Source organism: Candoia aspera, chromosome 3, assembly GCF_035149785.1.
Source record: "Candoia aspera isolate rCanAsp1 chromosome 3, rCanAsp1.hap2, whole genome shotgun sequence".
NCBI classification, from domain to species: Eukaryota; Metazoa; Chordata; class Lepidosauria; order Squamata; family Boidae; genus Candoia; species Candoia aspera.
The window spans coordinates 71,637,016-71,651,413 of NC_086155.1; the positions used below are offsets into that span (position 1 = coordinate 71,637,016).

The 14,398-nt window shown below is 41.4% G+C and overlaps 1 protein-coding gene across 1 annotated transcript in view; it reads left to right on the top strand.

Annotated features, from left to right (window-relative positions):
• Nucleotides 1–243: 243 nt before the first annotated feature.
• Nucleotides 244–14,398, top strand: part of LOC134493504 (biotin-dependent 3-methylcrotonyl-coenzyme A carboxylase beta1 subunit-like) — a 35,747-nt gene continuing 21,592 nt past the window's right edge. The window contains exons 1-6 of the mRNA XM_063298096.1: nt 244–493; nt 2,635–2,970; nt 4,767–4,963; nt 5,981–6,159; nt 7,606–7,686; nt 8,808–8,986. Of these exons, the coding sequence (XP_063154166.1) occupies nt 2,636–2,970; nt 4,767–4,963; nt 5,981–6,159; nt 7,606–7,686; nt 8,808–8,986 (971 nt within the window). The 5' untranslated portion in view covers nt 244–493; nt 2,635. The remainder of the gene's footprint in view (nt 494–2,634; nt 2,971–4,766; nt 4,964–5,980; nt 6,160–7,605; nt 7,687–8,807; nt 8,987–14,398) is intronic.

Here is a 14,398-nt window from a genome sequence, read left to right on the forward strand (position 1 = left end):
ATAAAATTAGCTCCTACTCTAAAAAGGAAACTGACTATCAAGAGATGAAGCGCAGGGAAACGTTTGGCGGGGAAAGCGGCGGGCCGACCTCGCAGCCAATGGTTCCTGGGGAGGCGAAGGAGGCTCACTCCTTGTTTCCTCGGCACGTGGCGAAGGAACGAGCCGGGAAAGCAGCCGCGTCGGGAGAGAGAGCGGGCCTGCGCACTGCGCCGCGGAGCGGGCGGGAGTTCCGGGTCTCGGAGACCGGAGGGACCAAGACGAGGATTGGGACCGGCGGCCGTCTCTCCCTCAAGGCGCGGTGCCTTATGTCGTGGTAGCGCAGGGTAAAGTTTCTGGGAAGCGTTACGCCCCATAAACGGTATAAATTGACGAGTTTGGCTGCTGGCGGGCCGCTGTGTACCAGCTAGGCAGATCTTTACTCGGAGCTGGCGGTGTCGGCTGAGATCAAAGCCGTCTCTCCGTCAGCGGCCGTTTCCCTCCAAACTTTTCAAAGGTCTGAGGGGTCCCCTCATTTTTTGCCTACAGCTTTTTGGTTATGAAGTCGTAACGTTTCTCGTGGGAGAGTGCCTTTATTGACTAATACTGAGCGACACCACTTCGTTATCCAAAGTCCACACTTCCCTAAACGCAGAGTTTGCAATTTGGGTGTGCTTGTGGATTTGGATACCCAGCTTTTGGGCTTAGCCTAAGTGCATTTGCACAGCTAAGGGAAGGCTATAAATTACTCTTTTTCCTATATGTGTCAAATATGGTTTATGCTTATGCTATTCCTATATGTGTCAAATATGGTTTATGCTTATGCTATTCCTATATGTGTCAAATATGGTTTAGGCCCTGAAGACGTTCTGTCAACGGGTCTGGGGACCCTAAGCTGCTTTGAAGCCAGTCAAGTGGCTGGTGTAAAGGTGTTTGCTGCTGCGGGGGTGTGTGCGTCTATTGTGTTTTTATGGTTTTTAATTCTGTAAGCCTCCCAGAGTCACTGTGTGTGAGTTGTGCAGCCTTATAATTCTGTTTAATAAATAATAATAAAAATAAAAATATGCTGTCACATACCTTAGTTACCTATTGAAAAACGCTCTATTCAGAACTGCCTTCAAAAAGTGTTTGGAAACTTGATCTGAAACAGGCAGTGTACTTTTGTACTGATGTCAGCAAAACTTCATGGAGCTGAGTTCTATTTTATTTTGACTTTTACATATGATTCAAATTGCTAGTTATGATTATTGTGAATCCCCATGTGATTTGTATCCAGATTATCTGAAAGACTCACTTCTGGGCTTGTTCAGGCATTAAAATCTTTGGGAAATTCCTTATTTTCATCTAGGAGAGCTATGCCTAATTTTGAAAAATCCCCAAACTGGGTACCAAAGCTCTAGTATTGTTAGAAAGTAGTTACTAAAAAGTTACTATTTACTAGTTACTATTCTTCCAATAGTATTTTCACTGTTATCTGGCACTGGTCGGAAGTTTTGCATCCCAGATATGATAGGCCTGATTCAGAATCTAAGAATACGGTACTGTATTGAATAATCTTGGCCTGTGTTTCCAATTTAATTTTAAAGCTCAGGGTCTAAAAACGTAACTTTAGGTTGCCTTAGTTTTAAAAGGATATCATAGAATTAGGAAAAAGTATAAAAAGTGACTATCTAGAGACTGGTACATTTTACCCAAGAGGAAAAGCTGATGTTTTGGTTTGAATTAGGATAAAAAAGATGACAAACAGAAAACTTAATTGCATGTGAATTATATGTGATGTTATTAAGATAAATATTTTGTCATATACTGATAAGAATTTGTATGTATTTGTATGTATATGATAAGAATGTAAGAATTTGGCATAATTTAATTGAATGTCACTAGTTTCTGGTTGACTTCTTTTGTGTTATTGGCTTTAGAAGTATTTTGTGTTGTTTTAAAAATCTGGGAATTTTTAAAGATTTTACTGTAAAATGTTTTAATGTAAATTGATTGTAGTCTCCCTGCATTGATTATGTTATCAGTCAGAAACAGGTAATACATATCATAAGTAGATTGAAGCCATATGAAGTGAAGATGTGTCTGTCAATAGTTATAAACCATAATTTGGAGGAAGAACTAATTTGAAGGCATCACTGGGAGCAATATTATGTTTGATATAAGGAAATTATTAGGAATAGGTAGAGAAGCTTTTTCCTACTGCTTTTAATTTTGCTCCTGAAAGGATTTGGATCCCATCTACTTTAACAGATAGTAGAATCTTCCATAAAGGTGACTATTTATGCTGGACTCTAGGATTGTTCCCTTCCTATTAAATTTACATCTTAATTATTGAAATGGATTGAAATTGTGAGAAAGTTTGTTTTAATAAAAGTTTTACATAGTTCCATGTGACACTGAAAATGGTTGACCAAATCTAGTTATACTTTAGCACAACATTCCCCAACTTTATATCCTCTAAATGGAAATATAGTCTTCAAATCCAGTAATTCATAGCTTGTAAAGTCATTGGTCATATAAACTGGGAATTATGGAGTTGTAGCCGAACTTATCTGGAGATCATGAAATTGGGGAAAGACTTGTATTAGCTTATTTGATTTTGTAATTATTAAGTTTACTTTTGTATTAATAACTGATTTTGTTGGTTTATCATTCCAGAATGATGTGGAACGGTATCCCTTTTACTCCATTCTCCTGGAATTCACAGCGCCCTTTATTTACATCCTACTTCAGATTATTCCAAACATCCAAGAGGCAATGGCAGGAAATTGACATGGGCAAACGACAAATACGGAACTTGCTGAACTGCAAGTCTACAATACAATCTGTCAATAAAGTTCCAGATAACATGATACATTCTTCACCTATGCATTTTAACATAAAACATAAGCATCAGTATATGAGAAATTTTCCACTATTAGAGGGTGAAATTCCTTCACTGTATAGACATATATTTGAAGGAAATGCAAGGAATAGTGAGACATGTATTCAAAGGTAACTCCCTTGCTTGCAATATTCCTACCACTTTCATCTTTCACTTGATCATCAAACTGTTTGGGGCAGTATCTTTATTCATTTATTTATTGTATTGATTTATATACTGCCTATCTCACAATTGCAAATTTGGGCACCAAACATAGGAATAAAAACCAAAACCCCCAAAATAATAAATAATAACAATAAACAACAAAACACTCTCTCTTTCTCTCCCTCAATATCTGAAGTAATTTTGTATGCTTTAGCTGAGATTGCAGATTCATTCTTTAACTTCATAGTGCATAATCAAAATTACTGTGTATATAATCAATTTATATTATTTAGCATATTTATATCACCACTCATCTATCAGAGGTACTATGGGCAGGGAGCAGATAAAAACACAACCAAAATAACAATCTAATACATAAAAAAGACAAGCAATATAAGAGATACAATGGCATTTACATCAGAGGTCCATTGGCACTTCAGGCTCAGTGTCTTGGAGAATAGACAGGTTTTCATGGCCTTATGGAAAGCCAGCAGGGTTGGGGCTATCCATATCTTGGGGGAAGGGAGAGGCTGTTCCACAAGACAGGTGCCAATACAGAGAAGGCATGCTTTCTTGGTTTTTATGGTTTATTAAGGATGGAAGATGGATGGATAGATAAAGGTGCCAGTATGTTTATTGTTTAACCATAGGTTATGTATGCTTTTAGGACCATTTTAGGATATAAAATGACAGCAAATTGTATCAAGTCAGCTCAAAAAATCAAGAATACAGTACTAAAATGTAACATTTAAAACCAGTCTGATATAAAATATTTGGAATGAGGAGAATACTTAATTAACAAGCAAAGATAAAAGAACCATTACATCTTTAAATAGTATATAGGATCATAACATCAAAATGATAAGGGTCATAATGCATTCTAATAAAAGTATTACAGAAAGGGCCTTCTAAGATACGTTGCTACTATTTATAAATTTAAGTTAATTCCTCCTCTGTAAACTACTTCCACATAGTTTCAAGGGCAAATAAATACCCAGCAATTCTCTTTATAACACCTATGCATGGCTAAGAAAATAAAACCAGTATTTCTAATAATTTTAAAAGTAATACCTCTGTTGTATTTGTATATTATTGCAAAGTTTTCTCAATTTTTATTTTGAATGCAAGTTATTGTAGTTACTCGTTCTTTTCTAAAATCCCAATGAATTAATGGTAATTTACTTCAGTTAATCATGATTCAATGATAAAAGCAGAGAAAGCGACATATAGGGCTTTATTCAGAATCATTAACAAGAGGTGAAAGATTAACATGAAGATCAAGGCATAACTTTTCATAAATTCTTTCAGTTTAATAATTTCCACAGGATCTTTTGAGGAAGCCAAAGTCCAAGAATCAGAGAACGAAGTAATTTTAAATGGCAGATTTCTTTAAGATCTGTGGATGGTCACTATGACAGCAAAAGATTTCTTAGGGACTTTAGAATAGAATGTTTATATGTCTGGAGGAAGCCAGCCTTGCCAAGAATTCTGGCTTACCTTGAACAGCTAAGCATGCTACTGTATGCTGCTTAATTGTTCCTACCAGACTCTAGTATAAGTTCATATTTATTTTTCTACTGAATATTAAAAATGCTACTAACTGCGGAGTTTTCATCTAACTATACACAACCTCATTATTTCCCCACCAATATGATGGCAGAATAAATATGCATATTGCTATTTAACATCTATGAGAATATTGATAAGGAGATTTGGGATATGTTTCTGTTTGTTTTTTTTTAGTGTTTCTTTTTCATACTAGGTATTCAGAGCTGCATGAGAAGGTCAGCAAAGGCAGAACAAAAAATGCAATATTGATTCACACTCAGAGGAAAAAGAAATTGCTAGTTCATGAACGCTTGAAATTGCTTCTTGATGATGAAACTTTTCTTGAGCTTTCCCCTCTTGCAGGGCTTGATATGCCATATGGTGATGTTCCTGCTGCAGGATGTATCACTGGTAAGTTTTGTATAAGGGGAAATTCAAGGTAAATGATGTCATCATCTGTGTGTCCAAAGCTCCTAATCAGTTCAGATGTGGTGGGAATTGGGCTTGCTGTCAACAATAACAAGAAAAAGAATGCAGTGCATATTGAGAGATGCAGTACTGAATACAGAATTAGAGGAGATATCAGTGTGGTATTTTGTTACTGTTTTGATACATTTTTGGGATTAGTGTTTGGTGAGAGGTGAAAGACCCCTGTGCAAGTACTGAGTCATGTCTGACCCTTCGGGGGGACGCCACTTTTGTGATGTTTTCTTGGCAGACTATAGGGGGGTGGTTTGCCATTGCCTAAAATAGTCATAGTTTGGCCCAAATTCACATCAGCTTAATAAATCTATTTATGATTACCACCTTTCTAGATGAAAATATGCTTATAATATATACTTTTAAAGTAACATTTTATATTTCTTACAGTAATCGAAAATTTCTGAGGAGCAGTTTGTGTGAATGTATAACTATACTATGGAAGAGAAAGTATCATTCTCATGTCTCGCTAATCTCTTGCCAGTTCTGCTAAGCTGAACCATGGCCCACTGTATAGGTGGCACATGATATGATTATAGACTGATCAGTTAAAAACTAAATTATTAATCAGTTGTTCAGCTAGTTGATAGAATTAATGTTTTGGACAAAGATAGTTAACTAAAATTACAGTAAAGGAAAGCAAAATAAAAGTAGGATACAAACTGAGCTTTCAAGGTGCTTTGACAGTTTGGTTTTAACATATTTGGAGGTTTTGAAAAAAAATAAGAATTACCTGTTTTGTCTCTGCTTTGTTCCTTATGTTTCAACGGTAGCATCATAGCAATGTAGCAAGTATTGAAAATCAAGCTATCTCCTTGGCAGCAAAAGAAGTTACAAAAAACTGTCTGAAATTTTGTGTACAATGTCTTAATGTTGTATACAGTTATAAATTATTTTCATATGCAGAAAGCCTGCTAATGTTTCTCTTTATGACAATTTTTGTTTAAGGAATTGGAAGAATATCTGGAATCTGGTGTGTTTTCATAGCAAATGATGCAGTAATAAAAGGTGGAACCATTTATCCTATTACACTGAAGAAACTACTACGATCTCAAGAAATAGCAATTAAAAATAAACTTCCACTTGTCTACCTGGTAGACAGTGGGGGAGCATTCTTGCCACTTCAGGTAAAGCATTAATAATGTAATGTAATGTACTATTATAATACTGTATATAATACTGTATTTTATACACACACTTTTTTTATGCATAAGACCATCTACAGATAAGCCAACCCTCAAATTTTTAACCAAAGTACCATGAAAAATGTGCCACCCACAGATAAGATGACCCTCAAAATTTTCATTTGTTTTAATTTTCACAATTGGTCTATCCATGGATAATTCACAGATAATCCATTTTTCATGGTACTTCGGTTCAGTGACCGTTCGAAGTTACAATGGTGCTGAACAAGTGGTGGTTATGACCGGTCCTCAAAGTTCTGGCCATCCCAGCACCCCCATGGTCACGTGATCATGATCTGGGCATTTGGCAACCAGCTCACACTTAAGACAGTTGCAGCATTCTACTGTCACATGATTGGAATTTGAAACCTTCCCTGCCAACTTATTTATTCATCTATCAAATTTGTCACCGCTCATCTCCTCCCACCAGAGGGACTCTGGGCAGTTTACAACAAAATCATAAAGATAATAAATATATAAAAATGCACTATAAAATTATATATCACTAATAAATATAAATAAGAGTAAAATCCAGATGGCTGTGATCACATTAAGTCTCTATGTGGAAGGGGTCCTTCAAGGCACTAGCCAACCCCAAAGCATGACTATTGTCCTCCCTGCCCCAGGCCAGGTGGCAGAGCCAGGTCTTCAAGTTCCTCCGGAAGGCCAGGAGTGATGGGGCTAACCTCACCTCCAGGGGCAATATGTTCCAGAGGGAGGGCACTACTGCAGAGAAGGCCCACCTCTCGGACCCTGCCAGACGGAATTCTTTCCAAGGCGGGTCACAATATTCATTTCAAAAATTATGTGTTAAGATTGTTTTTGCCAATAGCAGAGAAGGAATGTTTTTGATACTATGTGCAGTCCTATCAGAACTGGATATTGAATGCAAATTTTCTATAACAATTAGGAAGCTTGGTTTTCCCCTTTTCACTGTGTTCTTTCTGGGAGAAAGGGTTTATAACCTCCAACCTTTACCAGTGACATAGAACAGATTGTATCCCAGAGAGCAACTCCTTATAAATAATTTTTTTTTATTGTTTAGGAAGGCACTGCCTGTATTCATTTTGGGTGGTATCTGATCCCTTTTGCCTTAGTTTGGAAACATAAGCAAATGGATGCAGGGGAAAGTTTTTACCACATAACTGACTTTGCTCTGAAATGGTGAAAAGCTTTAGCTTTTTCAGTTACTGCCTGAAAAAAGAACAGATAAAATCTTGGAAAGCTAACGTTGTCTAACATTGCTTTTCTAAAATTGGATGTAATATGGAAATTGAATATGGCTTTTGTTTGATTATGCAAAGTGATGTTTATAGGTTCTAAATTTATACATCGCTGAAACTCATTCTCATTGTTTTCTCTTGCTCTTTTCTGCCTCTGAATTGTTAGGCAGAGCTGTTTGCTGACCAGTTCCATGGAGGCCGAATTTTCTATAACCAGGCTGTAATGTCTGCACTGAAAATCCCTCAGGTAAAATATTACATTGGATGGTACATTTTAAAATATATTTTCCAGCAAAATTAGGTTAGTAAGCAGAAGAATAAGCAACTGTTGAGCATAGCACTTAATAATATTTCAGAAGAGACACGTAGCAGCTAATTTTTTTCATATGTTGGTAATTCTGTTTGTTATGATCCAGAAACAGTTTTGTAGATAGATCTCTGGTTAATGGTTTACAGGTAGTCCTTGCTTAACAACTGTTTGTTTAACGATGGTCTGAAGTTACATTGGCCTTAGAAAAAGTACTTTATGATCTTATAACTGTTGCACACTGTCACGCCACCCCCACAGTCACATGATCACAATTTGGGCACTTGGCAGCCGGCTTGTATATATGACCAGTTGCAGTGTCCTGCAGTCATGTGATCGTGATTTGTGACCTGGCAAAAAAAGTCCATTGGGAAAGCTGGATTCGCCTAACAACCCGTGATTTGCTTAATGACCATTGTAAAAATGGTTGTAAAATCGGGTCTGCCTAACAACCCGTGATTTGCTTAATGACCATTGTAAAAATGGTTGTAAAATCGGGTCTGGTCATGTGGTTTCTCACTTAACGACTGCACTGCTTAACAACCAATTTTCTGGTCCCTGTTGTAGTCATTAAGTAAGAAAGAGCATATTAAGCATTTATATTAGTTTCTTTATCTTATTCTCTGCAGTGAATTACTGAGGCACATAGTGGGTCATATAAAATTATTCCCCCTTTTGAAAAATTTAACCATAAGTCATTTCAAAATTCCAGTAGGTTGTGTCTGATTTGGGGTATATAACAAACCAAAATACAGATTTCCCACCACTATCAGAGTTACAGAATAGATAGAGATGTGCACTTATGCTTTCCTTGTTTATACACTGTTTATACATTTATTATCTACTTTTTGCTGTAACGTAGAACTTAGATGGGTGTTTTGGTTCTGTATGCTAAAATAAAAATCTTGATTCATTTCTTACTATGGGGTTTTCTGAATTGAGTCACTAAATGTTGCTTCTCGAAAATATGTCATGATGATAGCATGCCTTTAAAACTTACTTAGAAATTTAAATTTAATTTAATCTATTTTTTCTTACACAGCAATCTTGGTGTCTTATAGGTGTCAGTTGTATGTGGCTCCTGTACTGCTGGAGGTGCTTATATTCCTGTGATGGCAGAAGAAACGGCCATTGTAGATAAAATTGGGACAGTGTTTCTTGCTGGCCCCCCTTTAGTTAAAGCAGCCACAGGAGAAGACACTCATCCTGAGGAACTAGGAGGAGCCAGTCTGCATGCTGAGTAAAACATTAGTTTCTCAGGTCTTAGTACTGATTGAATTGTATGTTCAGTCATAGGTATTCTTTCATAGGAATTAATTTTCTATAATGAAGAATTGCCTGAAATATGGTCAAACTACATAGTAGAAGAAAAGCCAGTATAAAAAGAAATTATCAAACTGGAACATGTCCAGAGGAAAATTATCAAAATGGTCAGGAGACCGAATGCAAAATAGCATGAATAGGGGTGTGCACAAAATGGAGAATGTATTTTGTTTTGAATCTGAAAAAAAGTGTCTCATTCTGGAAGATCTGCTGAACCACTTTGGATCACCCACAACTGAGCAGAAACAAAAGCCAGGATATTTTGGTTGTTCTTGTTCCAGGTTTTGGCACAAACAATATCTAGACAGATCTACAGGATGAGTAGGGTAAGGCTGGTCCACATTTCCCCCTCTCTCCTCTCCTGTACATGGCCTGAGTGTTGGCATGCCTATCCCCATAATCTTTCCAGCATTATCTTCTCTTCTCTTCCCTCCCTCCATTCCCTCCCCCTAAACTGCTGCTGCAATTTACTGGCCTGTGCAGTATTTATTGAGATGGTCTCAATAGAAAGGAACAGATTCCCAGCCTGGTATATTCCACTGTCTGTCTATTTCCAATCTTCCATTCCTTCCCCTGCCTCCCTTTCTCAACTGCTTATATAGATGTCCTCACACTGAGTCACCAGAAAAAGCCCTCAGCATTCCCTTTTTCTCACGTTTACTTATCCCCCAACCATTGCATTTCAGGCCATATCCAGAAGAAAATAGCCCCATTTCATTCCATATACGAACCAAAATATGAAACTGACATGTTACATCCTAACCGTCCCAGGATATAATTAGGCTATTAGGGATCCCTAAATAGTGAATGGTGGGCCCCTTCAGGTGTGAGAGACGTGAGAGGGTGCCCAGGTTTGGATGGTTAGTGTGAGAACTGGTTAGGTGAGGAGTAGTGGTTGGGTAGCCCCCCTGCTGACTAGTGAGGGAAGTTGAGGAGGGGCACAGGGTGGGAGTATGGGCGGTGGTTGGGCTCTACCAGTGCCGAGAGCGTGAGCTGGTGCACTGGGGGGGCTCACCATTGCCCTGTGATTGAGTTGTGGTGTGGTTGTGTGAACGGATGGAAGGGTCCCTATCCTTAACCAGCGATCTTAGGAGTCCAGGAGTGGGGGCTAATGGACCTCGAGATCCCAGGGGTTGTAGGGCAGGGCAGGTGATTGAGGTGGCGACAGGCAGGGGACGATATGACGGGAGCTAGAGGGCGGGTCATCATAGAGGAAGACATCCCCGGTGCTTGTTACCTGTGGCGTGTTCCGGCCCTCTGTTCTCAAACCCGGGCCCTGGACAGCAGACTCGTGGTTGTCCTGACTTTCAGCTGCTACTCTGTAACGCCAGGTCAATAAACAACAAGGCCCCCCTCATATGTGACTTGATCACAGAAGAGGGGGCAGACCTGGCGTGTATTACTGAAACCTGGCTGGGCGTTGAAGGAGGCGTTGCTCTTTCGGAGATATGCCCGGTTGGGTTTCGAGTCTGGCATCAGCCGCGGCCTCAGGGCAGGGGAGGAGGGGTGGCTGTTGTCATCCAAGAATCCCTAGTGGCCGTCAGGGGCCCTGCTCCACAAGTGGCCGGGTGTGAGACCCTGTTCTTCAAGTTGGGTTCCCGAGAACAGTTGGGAGTTCTGCTGTACCAGCCTCCCTGCTGCGTAGTGACCTCCCTGCCTGAGCTGCTGGAGTCCGTCTCAGGTTTGGCAATGGAGTTCCCCAGGCTTATGGTATTGGGGGACTTCAATCTGCCCTCCTTGGGGCGGGCCTCGGAAGCAGCCCGGGAGTTCATGGCTACCATGGCAGCCATGGGCCTGTTCCAGATTATTCAGGACCCGACTAGAGACAGTGGCCTCACCCCGGACCTAGTTTTCTTGTCAGAGCAGTGGCAAGATGATCTGAGGGGAGAATTACAGCTTTCCCCTTTGTCATGGTCGGATCATGCCCTGGTGGCCTTGAGATTCTCTCATGCCACCCCCCTCCGCAGGGAGGCAGGACCCATTCAATTGGTCCACCCCCAGTGACTGATGGACTTGGCTGGGTTTCAGAGGGAGCTGGGGGTTATACCTGAATCTCTCCTGCACGGTCCAGCGGAGGCCCTGGCTGCTGCCTGGAATAGGGAGGCTGCCGGAGCCTTGGACAGGATCGCGCCTGTGTGGCCTCTCTTGCCCACTCAAACCCGGCACTCCCCGTGGTTTACGGAGGAGCTCAGGGTTTTGAAGAGGGTTAAGAGATGCCTAGAGCGCCGCTGGAGGAAGACAAAAGCTGAACCCGACTGAACACGAGCTAGAGCTGTGATTAAGGCCTGCCTTGTGGCGGTAAGAGCGGCGAAGCGCCAGTACTTCTCCGCTCTTATTGCATCCGCAGATTGCCGCCCAGCGGCCCTGTTTAAGATTACCCAATCCCTTTTAGGGAAAGGGGAGTCAGACTTCCATCTACAGGGCCGTGCGGAGGAATTTCCGTGCAGGATAAAATTGCTCAGATCCAGACTGAGTTAGACTCCAAGCGTGAGACAGTCTGAGGAGATACCCAGGAAACGTACTTACTAGGTTATCTGGGACCAGTTCGATCCTGTTGAACCCAAGGAAGTGGACAGGATCCTTCAGACTATAAATGCTACCACGTGCCAATTAGATCCATGCCCCTCCTGGCTGGTGAAAGCAGCATGGGAGGTAACGTGGCTGGGTCCAGGCGATGGTAAACACATCCTTGAGAGAGGGGGTGTTCCCAGCAGACTTTAAGGAAGCGCCGGTGTGCCCCCTCCTCAAGAAACCGTCGCTGGACCCTACTATACTGGACAATTTTCACCCAGTCTCCCACCTCCCCTTTTTGGGGAAGGTGGTTGAGAAAGTGGTGGCTTTGCAGTTCCAGAGGATTCTGGATGAAACGGATTATCTAGACCCCTTTCAGTCAGGTTTCAGGCCCGGTTATGGGACGAAAATGGCATTGGTCTCACTCTCTGGCAGGAACAAGATGGAGGCAGCGCATCCATCCTTGCTCTTCTTGACCTCTCAGCGGCTTTCGATACCATCGACCATGGTATCCTTCTGGACCGACTTAGGGAGTTGGGGGTGGGCAGCGTAGTTCTGCGCTGGTTCACCTCCTTCCTCCAGGGTCGGTCCCAGTCGGTGTTGATAGGGAGTGAGAGATCCAGCCCGCGCCCCCTCCTTTGTGGGGTGCCGCAGGGTTCAGTACTCTCTCCGCTCCTTTTTAACATCTACATGAAACCACTGGGCGAGATCATCCGTCACTACGGGGTGAGGTATCATCAATATGCAGATGATACCCAGTTATACATCTCCATCCCGGGTGAAGTAAGTGATGCTGTGGCCACCCTTTCCGAGTGCCTGGGGGCTGTGGGGGCCTGGATGGGGGACAATAGGTTGCAGCTGAACCCGGGGAAGACGGAGTGGCTGTGGATTAATGGCTCCTCGATTTCTGGGAAATTGTCATCTTTAGTTCTGGATGGGGTTGCACTGCCCCAGACAGACCCAGTGCGTAACTTGGGGGTCCTCCTGGACTCACGGCTCCTGCTCGAAGAGCAGGTGGCAGCTGTGGCTAGGAGGGCCTTTGTGCAACTTCATGTTGTGCGCCAGTTACGCCCCTTCCTGGAGCAAGAGTCTCTTCAAACGGTCACTCGTGCCCTGGTTATCTCCCATATAGACTACTGCAGTACGCTCTACATGGGGCTACCCTTGAAGAGTATCCGAAAGCTACAGTTGGTGCAAAACGCAGCTGCGTGGGCGATCTTGGGTCTCCCAAGATCAGCACATGTTACTCCTTTGCTCTGCGAGCTGCATTGGTTGCCAGTATGCTTCCGGGTCCAATTCAAGGTGTTGGTTATCACCTTTAAACCCCTGCATGGCACGGGTCCAGGTTACCTAAGGGACCGTCTCCTCCCTATCACATCAGCCCATCCCACCCGGTCATGTAGAGAGGGCATGCTACGGACCCCGTCTGCAAGAGAATTCCATCTGGTGGGGTCCAGGAGGCGGGCCTTCTCTGCAATAGCACCCACCCTTTGGAATATCCTTCCCCCGGAAGTGAGATTAGCTCCCTCCCTCCTGGACTTTAGGAAACAGCTAAAGACCTGGTTCTGTAATTATGCCTGGGGCGGGAGGGAGAGTAGCCATTTCTGGGGATGGTTAGTTTCTTAGAAGGACCCAGTTCTGCCTGCAAATAATAAAGAACTTTTAACCATCGAGGTTTTTATTATATTTATTGTATCTGTATTATAGGGTTTTATAGTTTTATATTTTTATCTATCTTTTATTGTAAACCGCCCAGAGTCCCTTTTGGGAGATGGGCGGTGATAAATTTGATTAATTAATAAATAAATAAATAAAATAGCCCCATTTCATTCCATATACGAACCAAAATATGAAACCAACATGTTTTGGTTTGGGTACGAAACACCCACAAATGCTATTCTATGCGTGGAAGATTTTGCACATCTCTAACTATGAGAAATAGCTAAAAGAGTTTGCATATTTAATTTGACAAAGAAAACATTAAGGGGAGATAGGGTAGTTTTCTTCAGATATTTGAAGGTTTATCATGCTGAAAACAAACCAACATTGCTCTAGAAAGTAAAACCTTGTCTAACGGATACATATTGCTAGGAAGTAAATTTCCTTCCTTCCTTCCCTCCCTCCCTCCTTCCTTCCTTTCGACTGCCAGTTTGGAGCAGTGGTTAAGGTGCTGGCCTAGAAAGCAGGAGATTTTGAGTTCTAGACCTCCCTTAGGCATGAAAACCAGCTGGGTGACTTTGGGCCAGCCACCCTCTTTCAGCCCAAATCATCTCACAGAGGAGTTGTTGTGGGGAAAATAGGCAGAAGTATTCAGTATGTTTGCTGCCTTGAGTTCACCAAAATATATATTAAAAAGGACATGATAAAAATATTATAATAATAATAATAATAATAATAATAATAATAATAATAATAATAGCAGTAGCTAAAACTTCCAGCAGTATAAGTTAGGCTCATCCTCACTGGAATTATTTAAACAGATGTTGGTTTGGCACCTGTTGGGATGATGCACTTTTATTTGACACTTTAGATTTTGCCTTAGGCAAGGGATTATACAGTATGTTTGCAAAGACCTTTTGTAAAACTGTATTTTTTTAACACATTTAACACCAGTCGAAGTGAATATTTGTAGCTCAGGGTTGAACTGTGGAGTCCTTGGTGCTCTCTGAGCCTTGTTGTTTTCTTGCAGACATTTCATTGCCAGACTGTTCACACGAAAGATGTTGCCTCGTCTGGCAATGAAACGTCTGCAAGAAAACAACAAGGCTCAGAGAGCACCAAGGACTCCACATTTAACACATTTAAAGCCTAGGATTTT